At 42.8% G+C, this 22,733-nt stretch overlaps 1 protein-coding gene across 1 annotated transcript in view; it reads left to right on the top strand.

Annotated features, from left to right (window-relative positions):
* The window catches only part of LOC140453388 (discoidin, CUB and LCCL domain-containing protein 1), a 133,795-nt gene that overhangs the window by 55,250 nt on the left and 55,812 nt on the right, over window positions 1–22,733 (top strand). The window contains exon 3 of the mRNA XM_072547996.1: window positions 8,533–8,670. Within this exon, the coding sequence (XP_072404097.1) occupies window positions 8,533–8,670 (138 nt within the window). The remainder of the gene's footprint in view (window positions 1–8,532; window positions 8,671–22,733) is intronic.

The raw sequence follows: 22,733 nt of genomic DNA, 5'->3' as shown, positions 1-22,733 counted from the left end.
GTGATATCGAACAGATTACCATAAACTTGGTCAAAGAAGTACCAAAGATTCCCTGCAGGTCCAGGACTAAATGAGGCTGATGTGCCCTACATTCAAAAGTAGCTTTTTCTTTAAATTATTGATTATTTTTCAAAGTTCTCTGTGCTTTATGATAGAATAGAATAGTCTTTATTGTCACATATACTCAATGAGTGTAGTGAAAAGTTTGTACATCAGCAATTTTCTTATCTAACAGGGAATTCAGGGCTATGGGGAGAGTGCAGGTAAGTGGAGTTGAAATGTCCATGATTAAACGGTGGAGTGGACTCATTGAGCTGAATGGCCTTACTTCCACTCTTATGCCTTTTGGTCTTAATTACAGAGACGACTTTGATACAAGTCCCTAGGCACAGCTTCTTTTAGTCCTCCTCTGGCACTTACCAGAAACTTCCTGTAAAACCTGTGGCCAGTGCCTGCAACTCCTCAAATTATCATAATGAGGCCTAGGCCCCATCTCAAGCCATTCTCAGGCCTCGCAGTTTGGGAGCGTGTCATTTTTCCACATTTGCATCCAAAATAACAATAAATTTCTACCCCAAAGCTAAGGAGAAACTGAATAAATATCTGACAAGGAAAATGTTTGAAAATTGAATGTATAGTGAAGAGAAGTGGTAGCAAACAGATGAAGAGAGTCAACTCAAGCGCAGAGTTATATAGCCTCCAGGCATGATATAAGCTTGGTGATTTATGAATTCTTATTTATTTTCTTTCTTTCTTTCCTTAGTGGAACAGCTGATGCAGTTCATTGCAATAATCTTCTTAAAGTGAATGGTGCTTTGGTCCTGGCCTGTTGCCGGACTCCATTAATAAGCATGGAAGGCTAATATATCAGTTCAGTGCTGTGATAGATAAAATTATCAAGGGACATTTATACAGACTTTGCCTTGCCAGTAACATACTTTCTGTGGAAAACCCTATGTATTATATTTTACTACTTCTAATGGCTGGAAGTTTGGCAATTTGGAAACATCGAAATTACTTCTCCACACAGTCATGGAGTCACAGAGAGGTACAGAATGGAAACAGACCCTTCAGTCCAACTCATCCAGGCCGACTAGATATCCTAGATAAATCTAGTCCCATCTGCCAGCATTTGGCCCATATCCCTCTGACCCCTTCCTATTCTTATACCCATCCAGATGCCTTTTAAATGTTGTAATTGTACCAGCCTCCTCTGGCAGCTCATTCAATATATGCACCACTCTCTGTGTGAAAACGATGCCCTTCAGGTTTCTTTTTAAGTCTTTCCCCTCTCACCCTAAATCTATGCCTTTTGGTTTTGGACTCCCCCACCCTGCAAAAAGACCTTGGCTACTTCCCCTATCCATACCCCTCATGATTTTATAAACCTTTATAAGGTCACCCCTCAGCCTCCAACGATCCAGGGAAAACAGTTTCAGCCTACTCAGCCTCGCTCTATAGTTCAAACCCTCCAATCCTGGCAATATCTTTGTAAAGCTTTTCTGAACCCTTTCAAGTTTCAATACAATCTTTCGATAGGAAGGAGACCAGAATTGAACACAGTATTCCAAAAGTGACCTAACCAATAGCCTGTACAGCAGCAACATGACCTCCCAACTTCTATACTCCATGCACCAACCAATAAAGGAAAGCATACCAAATGTCGTCTTCACTATCCTATCTACCCTTGACTCCATTTTCAATGAGCTATGAACCTGCACTCCACGGTCTCTTTGTTCAGCAACACTCTCCACGACCTGACAATTAATTGTATAAGTCCTGCCCTGATTTGCCTTTCCAAAATGCAGCACCCCACATTTATCAAAATTAAACTCCATCGGTCACTCATTGGCCCATCTGATCAAGATCCTGTTGTACTCTCCAATAACCTCCATCGCTGTCCACTACACCTCCAATTTTGGTGTCATCTGCAAACTTACTAACTAGACCTCCTATACTCACATCTAAATCATTTATATAAATTACAAAAAGTCCTTCTGAAGTCACAGATTAGATGTAATCTCAGCACACATCCAGACCATTAGAACGAATGGAGGAAGTATCACTACCCCAGAAACCAGATACATTGGCAGAGATTCCATGCATGTTGCAGCCTATGGTTAGTAATGGTGGAGGCTCCAGATTATTTTTACGTCACATGGCTGACAGTTTTTTCCTGTTCTTAACTCTGCCACTGATGTGTGCTGGAAGGACTTACGGGTTAATTCCCTCACCAGTTGGAGGATAGCTGTTGTAAACTCAAGTTCAGTTTTAGTCTTGCACCAAGTATTACTCCTTACCCTCCTGCCACCCTAGGGTCACGCTGAGGCAATCCATGCAGCTTTCCAAAACGTGAGCAGTTTGGAAGCAATGCTCAGCTTTGTGGCATTTTCTGACCGTAGCTGGGTGGGAAGGACACTGGCAGAGGCCAAGCCTGCTATGACTTGTCATGTTAAACTCAGCCAAGACAGTTGCCAGGAGATTAAGGGGGTGGGATAGTGCTTTGGGAACAGCATTGGAAACTGTAGACTGTGTGCTGGAAATTGCAGGGCTCTCATTTCCTCATCTTTAAAACTTACAGGGAGCAAATTGAGGACGAGTCCTGAATTTTGAGTAAAGCCATTTCTTGATCGTTTTGATTGGAGATGGCCTGGCTTTTCCAGGTTTGGTCTGCGCAAGAAAATGTGAGGAATCTGCTTGAAATTGTGATGTTTTCATGGTGGATTCAGAATTGGTGCTTTGTTTGGCCTCCACACTCAAGATAAAAGGCAAGCTGATTGTTGAGATCTGCTACACTTGCTTGTTTATAACCTTTTAAGGAGTTGTTGCTATGCTCCAGAAGTTGAGGTGGGGTGTTTGTAAGCCCAGGTTCAATCTCAGTTGTCCCAACTCACAGCGGTGGAATGCTAGCAATCAAGTCCCACTACTCCGGAGTTGCTGCAAACTAATGAAATGCCTAATTTTACTGAACTGTCTCATACAGGCTAAAGACTATGCTGACCAATTTTATTTTCATTAACAAGGGAATGGCTATTTATTGTGATCAAACTATTTTTGACCAATGGCAAGAAAGAATCATGAATAACTAACTTTAATGCAATAGCTTAAACTTTACCCCTTTTTAAAATTCCCATATACATACAAACTGACATGCAAAGGAATGAGAGACAAATCCTGTGGGTGGAGAAGGAAAAACAAACCGCAGAGGGACTCAGATCTGGCAGCAGTCTGGAACACAGTCATTGATGAGTTGCACTTTTTTGGTTTCCTTTCAAATTTTCCAAGTCTTTCCGAATGATACTAAGTCATGTCTACGCCATTTCTCAATCTTTCATTCACTGCTTGACGATCGGAGCTTTCATTAGTTTGGAAAGTGTTTTCTTCTCTACAGGGGATCTGCTGAGAGACTAACTTACAAAGAAATGTGCGGGGAAAATAGCTATTTACCTGGGATTTTCTTTTACTTTTCCACACAATAGGAGGAGAAGGTTGAATGCTTTCTCTTCACAGGCTAGATGCTTTGCTGATTTGTCTGCACCTAATGGTGGTGGGTACCTGCCCAAAAACCAATCATGTGATTGTTACTATGCTAAGCCTCCTGAGCCCGCAACAATAGTTTGAAATTGAAAAAGACAATTGGAAGACTGGTTCTGGGCAAAATTGCCCAAAACACAAACAAGCAGTGCCATGCTGTCTAGAAATCTCCCTCACTGCTTGAATAGGACTATACGAGAGATAAAATTCATAATGTGTTTCAGCAACCTTTTTTTAAAACTGCGAAGGGGAGGTGGTGGACAAGTGGTATTATCGCTAGACTATTAATCTAAAGTAACATGCTCAGGGCCCAGGTTCTGGGGACCTGGAATTCAATAAAAATCCAGACTTCAACGTCTAAAAGTGACCATGCAACCATTGCCAATTGTTATAAAGCCCATCTGGTTCCTTAATGTCCTTTAGAGAAAGAAACTGCCATTTTTACTTGGGCTGGTCGACATTTCACTCCAGACCCACAGCAATGTGGTTGACTCTTAACTATCCTTTATGCAATTAGGCCTGGGGAATAAATGCTGCCCTAGCATCTATATCGTGAGTGAATAAAAAAAGTTTTCTTAAGCAGTTTTCTTAGTTTAAAGCAGTATCTTCTCTTTTATTCTACAGCCCAACGGGAATATTTACACCATATTAACTGTAGTTCACAAAGAGCCTGCGTCCTCACCTTTCCCCATGCTTGTGGAGTGATTTCTCTTTCAACTAATTGTCTCTCTATAATGGAGAGAGATGTCTCTGGTCCATTCTAGGCAATGGTACCTTACTAATACTATACTTTGGAAGAACTTTACGTTACTGAGGAAGATGGTGGTGTGGTGGTAATGTCACTAGGCTTGTAATCTCGAAACTGAGGCCAATATCCTGGGGGTCTGGGTTTGAATCCCACCAGGATAGATGCTGAAATCTAAATTCAATTTTTAAAGAAATCTGGAATTAAAAGCTAGCCCATTGGTGAACACTGGTGGTTGTTGTAAAAAAAACCATCTGATTCATTACTCTCTTTCAGTGAAGGAAATCTTCCATCCTCACCTGGTCTCATAAACATGTGACTCCAAACCTAGTCATGTGGTTGACTCTTAACTCCCTCTGGACAATTAGGGGAGGGCAGTAATGCTGGTCTAGCCAGTGACATCCTCACCCCATTGATCAAACTATTTTATTTATCCATGTTTCTGATGCGCTGATCACTGTACAGTTGTAAAATCTCACCAGATTCACTGTTGTCCATTAGGGAAGGAAATCAGCCATTCGTGCACAGTCTGACACACATGCCAATTAGGCCCATAGCAATGTGATTGATTTTTAAGCGTCCCCTGAAATAGAGTAGCAAATCTATTAGGAATGGGCAGTAAAAAACCGCCAAAGCCGGTGACGCCCACATTCCATGAATGCATAAAAACGAAAGAGACATATTGGGACATCCTAAAGTCATGAAAGGCATGACATAAATGCAAGTTTGTTTTCACTTCTTTGTTTAATAAAGGTCTTGGCAGTCCAGGTTTTTCATTTTACTGGCAGAAATGTGTTTGGAATTCATTTCTACCTTCTAAGCTCTAAAGCTAACAGTTAGGAAAGGTCACACAAATTACATCTACCCACGCACCAGCTGCAAAGCCATCGCAGTAATATTGACTTTATACGGCAAATTGTTCACCATTCTCAGCAATTTTGTTTTTGCATTTGTATAATTCACACATTTGCTTTCATTGGGAGTTTCAATTCAATCTCGAGATTGGATTATACATGTATATGAAAGAGAAATGAAATAAAAAACCATATTAGAATTCATCATAAATGCATGGTTCACAGAACAGAGGTCACTTAATGTTTCACATAGAAAAATAGAACATCGTTAATCATCTTTGCATCAGTCTTATTTGAGCTTTACAAGTTATTGTGTTTATATAGGTCATTTAAATTCCTAGTTTGCCATACTTTGTTTCTCATGAAGTGACTGAAACAGGCAGTTAGAATAAAAGTAATCCTGTCAACCAAAGTTTCTAAATTCCAAACTTTGCAAAGTACCTTGGATGGAAACACTTCAATCGTGATTCTATGTAACCTGCCAAATTAGTTTGATATTAAGTAAACCTGTTTGTGATTTGTCTCAGGACCAGGATCTGAGATCATAACACTATGAGAAATAAGAACAGGAGTAGGCCATTCGGCCCCTCATGCCTGCTCTGCCATTCAATCGGATCACGGCTGATCTGACATTCCTCATGTCCAATTTCTTGTCCTTTCCCTGAAAAACTTGATTCTGTGACTGACCTACCTCAGCCTTAAATATACAGAAGGACTCTGCCCCCACAGCTCTCTGTGGCAAGGACTTCCAAGGACTCTCTCTCTCAAAAAGTTCCTCCTCATCACAGTCCTAAACTGGTTCCCCTTTATTCTGAGACTAACCCCTCTCGTCCTGGAATCTCACATGAAGGGAAACATTCTCTCACCATTTACCCTGTCATGCCTCTTAAAAATCCTTGATGTTTCAATGAAATCATGTCTCATTCATCTAAACTCTCGTGAGTAGAGTCCCAACCTATTTAGCCTTTGCTCATAAGACAATCCCTCCATCCCAGGGCTCATCCTAGTGAACCTTTGCTGAACTGCACCCCACCCCCCATGAAATAATATCTTTCCTTCAATGAGAAGCCAAAACTGCTCACAGTACTCCAAACGTGGTCTCACCAGCACCTTGTACAATTTCAGTTAGACTTCTCTACTTTATATTCCAACCCTCCTGAAATAAGGGCCCATGTTCATTGGCCTTTCTGATTCCCTGATCTGTCCGGACTGTCCCTATGCAAACAGATCAACTTGATTTGGGTCTCTTAATTTCCAATTTTCTGGTATCAGTTTTTGTACTATGAGTGTAAAGTGCTGAACAGTACAGTTGGAATGATCGAAGTTCAGCTCAGCAGTAATAATTTTACTTTTCTACCGTATATTCTCTGTTTTCCCATCATCCCAGCAACCCCATCACCCATTTCACTACCAGCCCCTCTCCCTCTGAAGCCAGTGTCTTGTATCAGAGTGCAGTTACTGGATCATTGTGTCCTCCAATCATTTCTGATTCTCATATTAATATTTCCAACTTTTGTTTTATATGGGAGCATTGACCAATTACTGTGTCAACTCTTTGTCAAAGTTATCATGTTGGAATAGTCACCTTTAATTGAAGCTTGGTGTTTCAGTTGACTTTGGTCTTTGGCTCAGGGATAGATTTAGGATTACTAAAACGATATTCATTGGAGTTTTGAAGAATGAGGGAAGATAAAAATACCTAGGTATCAGAAACAGAACATTTGTTAGGCCACTGTTGGAATATTGCATGCAGTTCTGGGCTCCTTCCTATCGGAAAGATGGTGTGAAAGTTGAAAGGGTTCAGAAAAGATTTACAAGAGTGTTGCCAGGGTTGGAGGATTTGAGCTATAGGGAGAGGTTGAACAGGGCTGGACTGTTTTCCCTGGAGCATCAGAGGCTGAGGGGCAGCCTTATAGAGGTTTATAAAATCATGAGGGGCATTGATAGGGTAAATAGACAAGGTCTTTTCCCTGGAGTGGGGGAGTCCAGAACTAGAGGGCATAGGATTAGGGTGAGAGGAGAAATATATAACAGACACCTAAGGGTCAACTTTTTCATGCAGAGGGTGGTACATGAATGAAATGAGCTGCCAGAGGAAGTGGTGCAGGCTGGTACAATTGCAACATTTAAAAGGCATCTGGATGGGTATATGAACAGGAAGGGTTTGGAGGAATATGGGCCAGGTGCTGGCAGTTGGGATTAGATGGTTTGGGATATCTGGTCGGCATGGACAAGTTGGACCGAAGGGTCTGTTTCCGTGCTGTACACCTCTATGACTCTATGACTCTATCTCATAGAGACCAATAAAATTCTAAAAGGGTTACACAGGATAAACACAGGAAGGATATTCCTGATGACCAGGGAGTTCAGAACAAAGGATCACAATCAAAGGATGCAGCGGGGAGGCATTAGGACTGCGATGAGGAGAAAACTCTTCACCCAGAAGGTGGGGAGCCTGTGGAATTCTGTGCCATAGAAAGCATTTGAGGCCAAAACAATGATTTTCTTCAAGAAGGAGTTAGATATCATTTCTGGGACTAGAGGGATCCAAGGTTACGGGGAGAAAATGTGAACAAGGGGCTGAGTTGGATGATCAGCCATGACCTTTTTGAATGGGACAGCAGGCTTGAAAGGCTGAATGGCCTAGTCATTCTCCTATTTTCTACATTTCTATAATTTTTATTCAAAAGAAAAGGGGAGTTATCGTGCATGTCCTGGGCCAATATTTATTCCTGAATCATCATCCCCAAAACAGATTATCTGATCATTATCATGTTCCTGTTTGTGGGAACTTGCTGTACAGAAATGGGATGCTGCTTTCCCTACACTGTTTCAGCGCCTCCTGGTCAGTCTTCACAGTTGGCCGTAAAGCTCTTGATTTGTCTGATGGTTGTACAAAATGCTATAGAAAGACTGGGAATGAAAAATCAGTTTGAGAGGATTGCATACATGCTGCTGTTGTCACCCAAATTCACTTCATTACTCAAAGTGACCATCCGGTCAATTCTATAACCAGTGTCCACTCTTTTCGGCTACGTTTCCTCCTGTGTCCCAACCAGGTGATATTTCATGGCACAAATCATAAAGGTGAAAGCAATCCCGATAAAGCTCTGATGTGCACCGATGGGAATGATTACTTCGTTTCATTTATGCAGAGCATTCAACTGATCAAGCAGGTCTCCAGAATGGAACCCCAACAAAAGCCATATTGTGTTCATAAGTGGGTGGGCAGAATGAAAAGGTGGAAGGAATTATCTAATAAGTAAAGTCTTCAACACTAAACAGAGAAACTACTTTGGTATTCTGTTTAATTTTCTCCCATTCAGTCATGTTTGAGCTGCAGTGATGTTGTTACTTCACATCACACAATAATAGATTTTCTACAAATTCTTTTGGCAGGTCCTTATTGTGGCAATATGAATGGAATCCCTTCACAACTACAGTTAGCATCCAGTGTGGTGTCTGTGGAGTTCAGAAGTATCACTCATATATCAGGAAGAGGATTTATGCTCTCCTATGCCACTACTGATCATCCAGGTGAGTACTCTTTTATCTGCAATGCATTTGGCTATGTTGATAACGTTACTATGGAAGCTGGAGGCGTGCACACATCCTCCAGTCCCATTACTTCAGGGGGCACAACATAAACGGAAAAAGGAGGTCACTGGACCTGAAACGTTAACTCTGATTTTTCTGCACAGATGCTGCCATTTCTGCTGAGCTTTTCCAGCAATTTCTGTTTTTGCAAATTGAAGATACTTTTCCGGCTTCCCAAAACGGACCCATAAACACTTTATCTAGGTCACGTTTTAAACTAAAAAAAAATCAATCAACCATGTTTCTTAAGTTTATTATCAAAACAAAGCTTATTCAACAGAAATGCAACAATTGGTAATATAGAATTATAAATGCTAATCCCTCTAAATATCACCAAAATATATTTACAACACACATTCAAAAATGCACAAACACATGCCTTGGGAAAAGAAAAATAAAAACCATGAAAAATCAAAACTAATTTCTCTGCAAAGGTTGACTGTCTGAAAATGAAAAGCACTGCATTATTCATGAAGGCAAAAGGATAAAGCATAGGATGTTCTAGAATGTGCCACTCTGTTGTTCTGGATTTTTAGTTACTAAACATGCATGGTTTTCTCTGGAGTCTCTGCAGATACAGCTTGCTCAGTAAGTGCAATATTAAGAATTTCTTCTAATCACTCACTAAGAAGAACAAATAAGTTTCACCCTGGACTCAACAAGAATATTTTATATTCAGAAACTTGGGTAGCCCTTCCTTACAGGCTTCTTGTCCCCAACTGAAGACCAAAAACCAAGGTGCTCTCCATCCTGTCACATTTCAAAGAGCCCAGTAGGTTTGCAACAAAGCATATGGTTATTGCTAATCATGTAATTCCTAAGAAGTCTTGTTAAAAAAGCTCCAACTGCTTATTAGTTGACATTGGACTTAAGCACTTCAGGGTTAAGTACCACAGTAAAATATTTGTTTTCATTTTAATGATTAGTTGAGGGAATTTCAATGTATTGAATCCTTTTTTGTTATTGATTTTTGTTGATGCATCAACAATAGACACTGTCAGCATATCTCCAGAGCTTTGCACATAGACTCGTAGATGGTGGGTAGTAAGCGAAAGGGAAGGGAAAGAGGTGTTGGACATCAGAATATGAGGTGGCAAGGGTCATGGGGGTTATCGGTGGCATAAGTTGCACTGGGGCTATGAGGTTGGGTAGGTGCTGAAAATGTGAATCATTCCTGATGAAGGACTTATGCCCAAAACATTGACTTTCCTGCTCTTCGGATGCTGCCTGACCAGCTGTGCTTTTCCAGTGCCACCCTTTTTGGCTCTGACTCTCCAGCATCTGCAGTCCTCACTTTCTCCTATGAGGTTGGGTAGATGGGCATAGGGTGGCAGAGGGTATAACGAGCTATGGAGATGGTAGGGCACAGTGTGATGTGGATGGGGCATGGAGAGTGTATGGGGTAGGCAGGAGTGAGTAGTTGTTTGGTTGTTTTCACGTTCATTGTTAAACTTTGAGCACAGTGCTGGATCTCCAAGGTAGGCTTTCCATCCATCCTACCTCAAACACTCAGCTTTTGACCTTTCCAAGGTTGGACTGACTCCCAGGGAGGGATTTTGAAAGGTTGAGAGAGATGGGTGCACCAGGTCCTGTTCACTGGGACATTTATGGGCAACTGCGGAGGTAAGCAATTCTCTGAGGTTACTGTCGGCTAGGCCCAGTCCTCAGGAATTGCTGTGGAAACTGGGCCTTAGTGGATTCACTGGGCATTGGTCTAAGAAATGGCAGTGTCTAGGCCTTAAATGTTGCCAGGAGCCAGGTCCAGTGATTGACGTTGTGTTTGGTGGATGCCACCTGCTGTATGGGGTAGAGGGCCAAAGTTCCCAAATAACAATACAGTCTATTATAGTGCCATCTGTGTTTCTATGGTGTCCCATGGGTGACAGAAAAGTGTAGGTAACGCTATAATAGACATACCCTATACATTGTGAAGGATCATGCAATTCACCGAGACCTGTCACTGTTGGGGAGGGGGGAATGAGTCTGAGGATGACCTCATGAATTGCAGGTAGTAACTCAGTGTATAACGAGGAGTGAGTGGAATCAGTGGGGTTAGGGACAGGGAAAGGATTTACAAGTATGAATAAAACTCTAAATAGAAAAGTGTATATCTGGACACTATTTAAATAGGCTTACAACTCTGGTCTTTAACATCTGCATTTTGGACACAATTTATTTCTAGTTTGTCATCTTTACTTCTGAGCCATTACAGAGTTTGCCACACAACTTCAAAGTTATTATTTTCCATATTACTGTGATCAAGCAAATACAGTTGACAATGTTTTGTCTTTGATCTTTTCTGTGGCCAGACAAATTTAACCCAACCTATAGTTTGGTAGCTAGATTTATTTCATGGGCACAAGACCCTGAGACAGCCAGAATTTGGTGATCACTGTTTTGAACATGTGAGGCATAAAGTGTCCAAAGTATATTTAGAGACTTCAGTCAAATCACTTAAGAAGAATGTCAAAATGAATGTGGTTTGGAAAGAAAATCAGTCATCACTGAATGACCACTGCTACAATACAACGGTTGTTGGGTCAAATGCTGTAGTTCCAATTAATCGGAAGCAACGTGGTTAAAAGATCTCCCTCTGATTCATTTGCTGGTTGCTCTCTTTGATGACTGAGTGGGTGGCTTGCAGGAAATTGCAGATGTGATTTTATGGTATTCAGAGCTGTGTCACTCCTCAGGGAATCATCTACCGCAAGAAAAAGTGGAAAATTACACAAAGCCCTTCCTGTCCATGTTTCCACAACTGCTTCTCAAACAACTGGGAACATCACATTTACCCAGAATTATTTTGTTCTGTTTGCAAGATAATGGGAATACCTTTTAACCCCCAAAATCAGGGGAATTATCAACAGGGGAAAGATTAACAAGTTAAGAGTTTGGAACAGGAACCTAATCAGCTGACTGAGGCTGTGCTCACTTCTGGTTTTAACCAATGAGAGGCAGGGAGCCATCCCACCCGGAGGACATCAATTATTGAAGGAAGAGCGTCTGCTTTCACTTGGAGTTTCTGTTTTAAACCCCGTGTTGATGGCTCGGAGGAAAAGTGACAGGTAGAAGGAGCTGACAGAGATTGGATCTACAAGGTCATTACAACATTGCTTGTGGGCTAGGAGGAGCAGGGGTGCAGACTGAACAGACCACTTTATAAATCTCTCTACCTGCCTGCCTGCCATCTCACTGTCCCCATTCTGCTTCCTCTGATTTGCGCTACCATCTGCTGCTCCGCCATGTCTGTCAGTTTTACAGGTTTTCCTGCCTGACGGGCTGAAGACAGCCAAACAACCACCGATGTTGGAAAACCTGCGAGTTAACCCTCCCCCAAGTCTGGCGTAAAGATCAGGAACAGGTTGAGGATTTACTCAGCATTCGCCTGGTCTTGATTCAGCCCCTTAAACACATGAATATGCAAGAAATGGAGGAATATGGCCCAAGGGCAGACGGAAGGGATTAGTTACATTTGACATCACGTTCGGCACAACATTGTGGACTGAAGGGCCTGTTCCCATGCTGATCGATGCCCTTGCAGCATTCAGTTAGATCATAGATTCCCTACAGTATGGAAACAGGCCCTTTGGCCCAGCAAGTCCACACCAACCCTCCGAAGAGTAACCGACCCTCCGAAGAGTAACCAACCCAGACTCATTCCCCAACCCTGTTATCTTATAATTACCTCTGAATAATACACCTAACCTACACATCCCTGGACACAATGGGTAATTTAGCATGGCCAATTCTCCTAATCTGCACATCTTTGGACTGTGGGAGGAACCATGCAGACACGGGGAGAATTTGCAAATTCCACACAGACAGTCATCCGAGACTGGAATCGAACCACTGTGAGGCAGCAGTGCTAACCACCGAGCCACTGTGCTGCCCCATAGCTGATCTTTATCCCTGCAGCATCTTTACCAATGATTTTCAGAGAAATGGCATCAATAACAAGGCCAGCATGAATTGCCCGTCCCTAATTGTTCTTCAGAAGGTGCTGATCATTCAATTTTTTGAGCAGTTGCAGTTCCCATGGTGTGGGTACACCCACTGTGCTATTAGAGATGGACTTGCAGAATTTTATCCTGTCCTGGTGAAGTTACGAGCAATATATTTCCAGTTAGGCTGATGAGTGTCTTGGAAGGGCACCTGGGAGCTGGTAATATTCTGTGTATCTGCTGCTCTTGTTCTTCGTGGTGATTGAGTTTGTAAGCTTGGAAGGTCTTGTCTAAAGTGCTTTGGTGACTTTGAAAGTTAGAAATAGAATTAGATTTTGTTGCCACGTGTACTCCAGTACAGAGATACAGTGAAAAGTGTATATAGTCACCATTCTCTGGCTGCTTCTTAGGTACAACAGGACCTAGATACAAAATCTTAGGTATAAAGCAGGAAAATAAAGAAATAAAGTTAAAAGTTCAACAGTACAGTCCTGCTTCAGTGCTTAGCTATGGCCCTGGATCTGGGCTCTTCCACCCTGACACGGAGACCATCATCAGCACAAAGCACTTGGCCAATCTTGAGTCTCTTTGCTCATTGCAGCTGGAACCATGTTACCATTCAACAATGCCATCTTATCTCTCCAGACATTGTCTCTGCCGTGAGACCATCCAGGGTCACACTTGACAATTCAGGGACCGCTGAAGCTTCCAGGACCCACAGTGGGCACTGGGCAAAACCTCACCTCCCTCCGCCATCACCGGGAACACAATCTCACCTCCCTCCGCCATCACCGGGAACACAACCTCACCTCCCTCCGCCATCACCGGGAACACAACCTCACCTCCCTCCGCCATCACCAGGAACACAACCTCACCTCCTGCCACCATCACCGGGAACACAACCTCACCTCCCTCCATCACTGCAGGAACACAATCTCACTGTTCTCCGTCACGGCCAAGAACACAATTTCACCTCCCTCCGCCATCACCAGGAACACAACCTCACCTCCCTCCGCCATCACCGGGAACACAATCTCACCTCCCTCCGTCACGGTCAGGAACACAATCTCACTGCCCTCCTCTATCGCCAGGAACACAATCCCACTGCCCTCCTCTATCGCCAGGAACACAATCCCACTGTCCTCCGTCACCATCAGGAACACAATCTCACCGCCCTCCTCTATCGCCAGGAACACAATCTCACCTCCCTCTGTCACCATCAGGAACACAATCCCACCATCCTCTGTCACCACCAGGAACACAATCTCACCTCCCTCCGTCACCTCCAGGAACACAATCTCACCGCCCTCCTCTATCGCCAGGAACACAATCCCACCGTCCTCCATCACTGCCAGGAACACAATCTCACCGCCCTCCTCTATCGCCAGGAACACAATCTCACCTCCCTCTGTCACCATCAGGAACACAATCCCACCATCCTCTGTCACCACCAGGAACACAATCTCACCTCCCTCCGTCACCTCCAGGAACACAATCTCACCGCCCTCCTCTATCGCCAGGAACACAATCCCACCGTCCTCCATCACTGCCAGGAACACAATCTCACTGCGCTCCATCACCGTCAGGAACACAATCTCACCGTCCTCCATCACCGTCAGGAACACAATCTCACCGCCCTCCTCTATCGCCAGGAACACAATCCCACCGTCAACCATCTCTGCCAGGAACACAATCTCACTGCCCTCCATCACCGTCAGGAACACAATCTCACCGTCCTCCATCACCGTCAGGAACACAATCTCACCGCCCTCCTCTATCGCCAGGAACACAATCCCACCGTCCTCCGTCACTGCCAGGAACACAATCTCACCGCCCTCCTCTATCGCCAGGAACACAATCCCACCGTCCTCCGTCACTGCCAGGAACACAATCTCACTGCCCTCCATCACCGTCAGGAACACAATCTCACCTTCCTCTGCTACCACCGCCAGGAACAAACCTTCTCTGTGATCCCCTGGGCACCTTGATACCATCTGTGCATTCCTCAGAAGGTCAGTAAGGTTAAAAGTTTTTTTAAAATGTAACGAAAGAAGAAAAAAAAGTAAAGGTAGACGGTGCAGGTGAGCTCTGGTCTCAGGGGCCTGCACACTGCTCTATTATCCCACTGCCAGCCCCACCTGAAGTGGTGAAGTTCTGAACAAGAGTAATACCAGACTCTAAACTTTACTATGCTTCTCTCCCTATGGATGCTGCCAGACTTTCTGAGTGTCCCCAGATTCCCTGCATTTGTTTCTTGGAAATATTAATTGACTGAGCATCTTGCAAAGGGAGAATTGTGTCTTTCTGATCTCAGCTGTGTGAAACCAGTGTGTGAGATCAACCCCAAACTCTGATTAATACTGACTAAATTGCTGCAACCTGCCCATTTAATTTTAAGCTGTTAAACCCAATTATTGGAACCTGCCACTGAAGCAGTGAGAGCAATCTGTGGCCAATAGCCTCTCTGTCTGTAATATTTTTGTTTGATCTTGTGCTGGGGCCAGAACAGTAATTATCACATTTTGCAATGAGACCAGAAAGCTGCTGGTTACAGTTGTCTTGGAATGTTTTGCGTTCCCAGCCTTTGCTGAGGAGATAGATTTAGACAGCTCACTTCAGAGTACATTTAGAAAGCTCGTGGGGGTGGTCAAGGTCAAAGAGCCAAAGAGAAGTTTGAATCCTTTTATTCTGAAACCACTAAAATAGCAGTCTTATCATCTTGGAAGACAGTGGTGACTGTTCCTCTTATTGTCAGCTGAGCTTACCATACATGGTAAAGGAGGGGCTCTTGCACCTGTGCCATAAGATCCAGGTTCAAGTCCCACCTACTCCAGACATGTCATAGTATAACTGAGCCAGTTAGTCAAGAAATATGTTCAGAGTAAAAGATTCAATAGGTGCGACTTACATTAAATAACATAGCTCTTTTCAATGCATTGATCCCTTGTACTTTCAGAGAGGAGTTTTGCTTTATATTAAGCTTATATTTGTACTTGTATGTAATAACCAATACAAAACAATTCATACAGCACAGGAACAGGCCCTTCGGCCCATCATTCCTGCACTAATCCGAATCCTTATTTAGACCCATTACTTATTGCCCATGTGTGGTTTCGATCCCCCTGCTCGCCTCCCGTTCATGTGTCGACCAAGATACGCCTTAAATGTTGCTTAAGTGCCTGCTTCCACCACCTCCACTGGCAGTGCAGTACAGGCACTCTCCAGTCTCTGTGTGAAACATTTTCCCTGCACTTCTCCCCTAACTCTTCCCCATCACACCTTGAAACTGAGCCGTCTTGCAGTTGGCCTTTCCATGCTGGGAAATAGCCTCTGACCATCCACCTTATCTATGCCTCTCATCATTTTGTAGATTTTTATCAGGTTGCACCTCAGAGACTGAGTTTATCCAACCTCTTCTCATATCTAAAACCCTCCAGACTAGGCAAGCATCTTGGTAAATCTTCTCTGCATTCTCTCCGAAACATCCATGTCCTTCTGGTAGTATGATGACCAGAACTTGTAGTTTTGCTTTTCTTCAGTCCCAGGATGTGGATGTCACTGTCAAAACCAGTGATGAATTCCTACCAACTTATTTTGTTTTCTTCTAAGTTTTCCAACTGGGTCTCCCCAGCTGAGGGTCAAGCTCCATAACTGCAAACTGCGGTCCAAAACCAGCTGTAGGAAGTTGCTTGACTTGTAGCCCCTGTTACTCTCAATGCTCAGAGGTCTAAGATCGAATATAGTGACCGACAAAACCAAAGTCTTAGCCACCTGTTGGGAATTATTGGACCAAACCAACCCAGAGGTCAAGAATAGAAACCATGTAACAACTAGGAAAACATAGAACGAGCAGGATTAGTACCAATTGGAGTTTGGTTCAGCTGGGACATTTCCATCATTCCCCTGTTTAACTGGCTTTTCATTTGTGCACGTTGGCAGTTTTATATTCAATCCTCTCAGAAACTCTCCAAAATGATGATGTATTGACTGTTGATCTCCTTGTGGTACCATTTTGAAGAACAATAAGGGAGATTTCCCATGTCCTCACACACCATTAGGCTCAGAAGTGTATCCAGTCTTATCACCAAGCTGCTTGTGAGAGCTTGCTGTGTGTAAATTGGCGGCCGCATTTCCCTAATCACAACAGTAAATGGCCGCATTTCAAAACCACTTTTTCACCTGAAAATGCTTTGGATGGCCTGCAGTTGTACAAGGTGCCAGAGAAATGCAAATCATTTTACATTGTGTAGACATACTTGGTGACAGCACTGGTAGGATAGTTCCTGTATCTGATCTGTCATGTTGTCTTCTGCATATTTTGGTCGAGTTTTCAGTGATTCATTGTGTTGTATGGGATTGCCTGATGGCAAAAACATTTGATTGGCTAACTGTCTGAGTTCAGTAAACGATAAAGACTGGAATGTTTGTTTATGTCTGACTCACAAGTTAATTTAATTGAACAAAGCCAGATTTCAGTTTGCAGTGCAGCAGGATTAGAAGGTTTAATATGTCTACCATGCTATTTACTTTAATGTCTATATTTGCAACATCCAGTATACATATTATCAAAATTATGCATACTGGTCTAAATCATACGCATTTTCCCTTTGGGAATTAAGGTCAGGTTTAAATAGAGAACAATTTTATGTTGTTGCAATTAACACAGCCTGTTTCAATTTCTGTTTTCACTGTATAACTCAGGAAGGATCTACTCAATTAATGCCATGTGAACACAGAAGCTATTGGCAATAGCCATTTTCTCTTTGTGTCTTAATAAAGCAGTTGCAGTTTATGTTGAACTCCCAAGAAAATAATTGCAAGGATAATGGGTTTGCAGTTACAGCATGGTGAAACTTTGTGTGCATGGCTCATTTCAACACTCAAGTCCTCATTTAGTTTGCCTTGAATTAGGACAGAGGAAACTCTTTCTGCTGGAGTACATTTGGAGCATCGTGACCCTTTCTTTTCAAGCGAATAGAGTGAAGTTTTATTTGAGGTTCATTCTGTTTCTGCTCCGTTAGTATAACTCAAGAAACTTCAGAATAAATTTCAATGTTTTATAATCAGAAAATAGTTCAGCACAGAAAACTATTCAGTCCATCATTATTATTTTAAAGGAAATGAGTATGAAAGTAGGGAGGTTTTTATAAAGTTATACAAGATTACTCAAAAGTCCGTTGTCACACTATACTCTGTCAAACTCATTCTGTGTAATAACTGGTGACGGAACACATATATTGTGGTTTTGTATCATTTTTAGCAAAGTTTCCTTTTTTTTATACTCTTTGTCAAGAGGCCACAGCTGGGGCACTGTGAACAGTTTATCTAAGGAAAGATATATTGCCATTGGAGGCAGTCCAGAGAAGGTTCATTAGGTTTACACTGGGTGTAGAGGGACTGTCATATGAGGAGAGTTTGAGTAGGTTGGACTTGTATTGGGATTTAGAAAAATGAAGGGTGTCCTTACTGAAACATTTAAGATTCTTAGGGGACTTAACAGGGCACATGTTGTTTCCCCTTATGGGAGAGTCTAAAACCAGAGGGAATAATTCGAGGTTCACTCATTTAAGACAGAGATGAAGATGAATTTCTTCTCTCAGAGGAGACTGAATCTGTGGAATTCTTTATTACAGAGGCCTGTTGAGGCTGGGTCATTAAGGACATTCAAAGCTGAGATAGATTTTTAATCAGTAAGGGAATCAAGGGTGATGTGGAAAAGGCAGGAAAGTGTAATTGAAAGTTATCAGATCGATCGATGATCTCACTGAGTGGAGGAGCAGTTTCAATGCGCAGAATAACTTAATTCTTTACTGGACTGTAATGTCAATACTTTAACTATGTTATGACTATCTTATTTCTAACTGTTCTTTAGATATTGTAAGCCACATTTCTACTTTTCCTTTTATTCCTCTTTTTTGTATCCAAGGCTTGTACCTAAGATTTCACCATTAGAGGCAGCCATTGTAAAAACTTCACTGTATTCCTGTACTGGAATACACATGACAATAAAGGATATTCTATTCTATTCTACAGCTTATGGTTTTATTACATCTGTGCTGGCCGTTTCGAAATGCAACCATTTAGTCACACTCCCCTGCTCTTCTCTCATTTTTCACTATTGGTTTCTCCTGCAAACATCTATTCCTTTTCCCTGAATACTGTGATTGAATGTAAATCCACCATAGGCTTTGCAATTCAAATCCTAATTACCCATTGCCTAAAGCTGGTGCTCAGAAGGTTTAGACGACAGTACTTGGCAATGCTAAAATCGTGAATTAAGAACAGAAATGACTAGAATTACATTGAACCATACTTAAAAAAAACCATTTAGGAAGACTGCAGGTGGTTTCAGTGTCTCAGGACTATAGAGGGTAGAAGTAGCAATTCCTGCTCAGTCAGTGGTGACTAATGCTGCAAAGAGCCTTTGACACTGGGAAAATGAGATTGGTCTCCACGATGCAGCCTTCCAAGGCTGAGCAGCCTTTTAACACTCAATGTCTCAGCTTCCATGTGAAAAAATGGCATGAAGTCACAAAGAACAACAAATGCCCGTGATCCCATACCGTCACAGGAGACACTGTCTTCGGGACCTCCAAATACTGCTTCCACTCTTCCAATCAGTTTGTTTTGAAGTAACGGGGGAAGAAAAAGGTAACAGTCACAGTATGAAGGGGTGCCGTGGAGTATCCTATCAAGGGCTGGTTAAAAAGAAATAAAGGAAGCTTTACGTCTGGTTCAAAGGAGTAGAGGGAGCTTCACTGTCTGTTTAAAAGAGTCAGACAAGATTTACCCTGTAACTAAACCCATGCTGTACTGTGCTGAGAGGGTTTGATGAGGATAGCGTGGAGCAAACTTCACTCTGTATCTTACCCTGTGCTTTCCCTCGTTGGTAATGTTTCATGGGACCAGGGTAAGCAAACTTTACTCTGTATCGAACGCTGTGCAGTTCCTGTTTTAGGAGTGTTTGATGGAGACAGAGTAGAGTTAGCTTTTTTTCAGTTAAAAAAGAATAGAGGAAGCTTTACTCTGTATCTAACCACTTGGCTGTACATGTCCTGGGAGTGTTTGTTGGGACAGTGTCAAATGAGCTTTATTTTCAGTTTAAAGAGTAGAGGAATGCCTTGGAGCTTGCTTCTAGGAAGGCAGTGATACCTGATAAGCAAGAGGTGCTGTAAAACATTGGTGCACATTCTAATAACCATAGTGACACTGCTAGTAGCCAGGAAATGAGAGAGCTTGTCAGGGCATCCAGTGACTTGGACTCCCTGAATGAACTGTAACTCACCACTACCTGAGGGCAGGGCCAGCAGCTCTCCTCTCAACCTCACGGTCAGTGAATATGGGAAAGTACTATTCCCTCCAGTAGTTGACCACCCTCCACCCAGTCACCGATCCAATCACTTTTCAGCGCTAACTACTTCCCTGAGCTACTAATCACCCCTTCAGACCACAATCCTCATTAACCATGAGCTAATTAAGTGGTTGACTAGATTTCAGGGGCCACATGTCCTCTTTGTATTCTGAAGAAACCAAAGAGTCCCTACAGTGTGGAAGCAGGCCATTCAGCCCATTGAGTCCATACTGACTCTCCAAAGAGCATACCACCCAGACCCACCCCATCCCTGAAACCCTGCATTGCCCATGGCCAATTCACCTAACCCACACATCTTTGAACTGTGGGAGGAAACCCACGCAGACACAGGGAGAGTGTGCAGACAGTTGCCTGAAGCTAGAATTGAACCAGTGTCCCTGGAAATTGGGGCAACAGTGCTAACCATTGAGCCACCTTACCACCCCAAACTGGACTTCAGATGTTAACTCTGTTTCTCTCTCCACAAATACTGCCAGACCTGCTGAGTCTCTCTAGCATTTTCTGTGTTTGCTCCAGATATCCAGCATCTACAGTATTTTGTTTCATTTCTGGTGTTCCTATTTCCTCCCAATAACTCTCTCGAAGATGTATAACTTCATATTGACTGTTTTTGATGAAGAAGCAGTTACATCAAATTGCTAATAACTTAAGTGAAAATGCTGCAGCTTTCTGTCTGAATAATGCTGAGTTCCCAGGAATTGAAATACTTCGTATCAGGAACAAATCAACTAAATGGCACATTTGAATCATTTCATTTGAAAGTAAAAGACAATTAAAAGGTCAAGAGTTTAATTTGGATGTTCCAACTGCTGGTGGCCAGTTCACACAAATGGGCAGCTGTTCCTTAACCTCCAACAGATGCCTTTAGGGATCCCGTTCCATACATTATACAATTCTTGGAATCAGCTGTGCTAGAGTGTGTGGGCTGGTGACTTCTTCCTAGGTTCTCAATCAGTCTTCCAGCTGCTCGGAGTAGATTAGGAGTTCTGTTGGATGTAACTGTGCTCTCCGTTTCACTCCTTTCAGTGGTGGGGAAATGTCCACTTGCCAAAGCAGTGGCTGTTTGGAATTGGCAATTCAATTGAAAGAGGTGACTGACCCTGAATCCCATCACTGCAGCTTTCTTTACACATCAATGCTGGCAATCCTTTTGTCAATTTGCCACCTTTGTCATTCCGTTTTAAAAGGTGAAATACATTTTTAAAAAAAACGTTTTTTTAAAATCAGATTGCTCCTTGAAATAATTCTTCTTTCTTGTTCACATCTGTTAGCAATATAAAGCAACATCTGCCTTTTTGTTAGCCAAATGTATAAAAATCCCATATGGCCATCTCTTCACACTGCAAACAGGAGATTACATGCTGCCCACCAATGTTAATGTACGCCTATAGTGTTACAGAGCTCACGCCTACACAGGGGCCTCTTCTGCTCATTTTGTAGATGAATCCTCAGCACAAAATGTGCTTCTCACTTATGTTTTGCATGTTTCATGCATTCTCCCATCACTTTGACAGATGAGTGTTGAGTAAAAAGAATAACCAGTTTACATTCCCACTGGATGTCATCTCATGTGTGACCTTAGGCTAGTCTGAAGTTGCATCACCAATTGCAAATGTTGGTTGTGAAGTCTGCATTGGAGGGATGATTGCAGGCACTTCAGCAGTTTTGGAACAGCAATAGCTTTGTGCTTGTTTCCCACATTCACTGCCAATCCCCACTCACCTCCACAATCTATGGCTGCTGCTCTAACCCAGAGTCTGGACAGAGGACATACTGGTATTCTTGGCAGCTGTTCACAAAGCTGAGCAATACTGGGTTGCTGCAGCAAGGTACGTCAAGCCTTGAGATATCTTCAGATGCAGCCACATATGTCTTCAGATGCTCTTTTATAACACAAAAGAACATTTGAAAGGAATGCAAGGTTTTTCATTTCGGATATGGACTCCAAAGTCAAACAGGGTCCTGATAACTCAATCTGTTAACCATGATATGGAGATGCTGGTGTTGGATTGGAGTGGACAAGATCAGAAATCACACGACACCAGGTTATAGTCCAACAGGTTTATTTGAAATTGCAAGCTTTCGGAGCACTGCCCTTTCATCAGGGGAAGCTTGCCTCTGAGCCTCTCTCCATTTCACCTGATGAAAGAGCAATGCTCCAAAAGCTTGAAATTTCAAATAGACCAGTTGGACTATAACCTGATACCGTGTGACTTCTGACCTCAATATGTTAACAGCAAATGTGATTTTGCTTGGACTGGCTCCTTTGGCAAATTAGAAACCAAAAGGTTCATTAATGTTGAATTAAGGACAATGGGTGGACTCTGAAAACTGTAGGGCAACGGGGCACCCTTGCTTATGGAGTGATTCTGGCTACTTGTCACGGTTGAGAGATAGAGAGAGTGCTTTAGTCTTGAGTTCCCTCTCAGGCGCTTCAAATCGATCCAAATTTGACCATGGCTGAAGCTGCGGAAGGAGAAACCCACCCCAAGTGCAGAATGTGGCATCTGCTCTGACCAGTGGGTGGAACTGGCACATTGGGCAGGAGCTTGCCAGGAATGGGCAACTGATCTATATCCCAGCCCATCCCCGGGAATGATTCCCACTGATAGGAGGGAACGTGCCAGGGAGCCGTCTCGACAGGACATCCATAATTCTGCTTTTCCCATCTCCAAGCCCAGTAGGAAAAG

Source organism: Chiloscyllium punctatum, chromosome 27, assembly GCF_047496795.1.
Source record: "Chiloscyllium punctatum isolate Juve2018m chromosome 27, sChiPun1.3, whole genome shotgun sequence".
Lineage (NCBI taxonomy): Eukaryota > Metazoa > Chordata > Chondrichthyes > Orectolobiformes > Hemiscylliidae > Chiloscyllium > Chiloscyllium punctatum.
The sequence above is the reverse complement of the archived record's forward strand: the minus strand, read 5'-3'. Positions and strand labels throughout refer to the sequence as shown.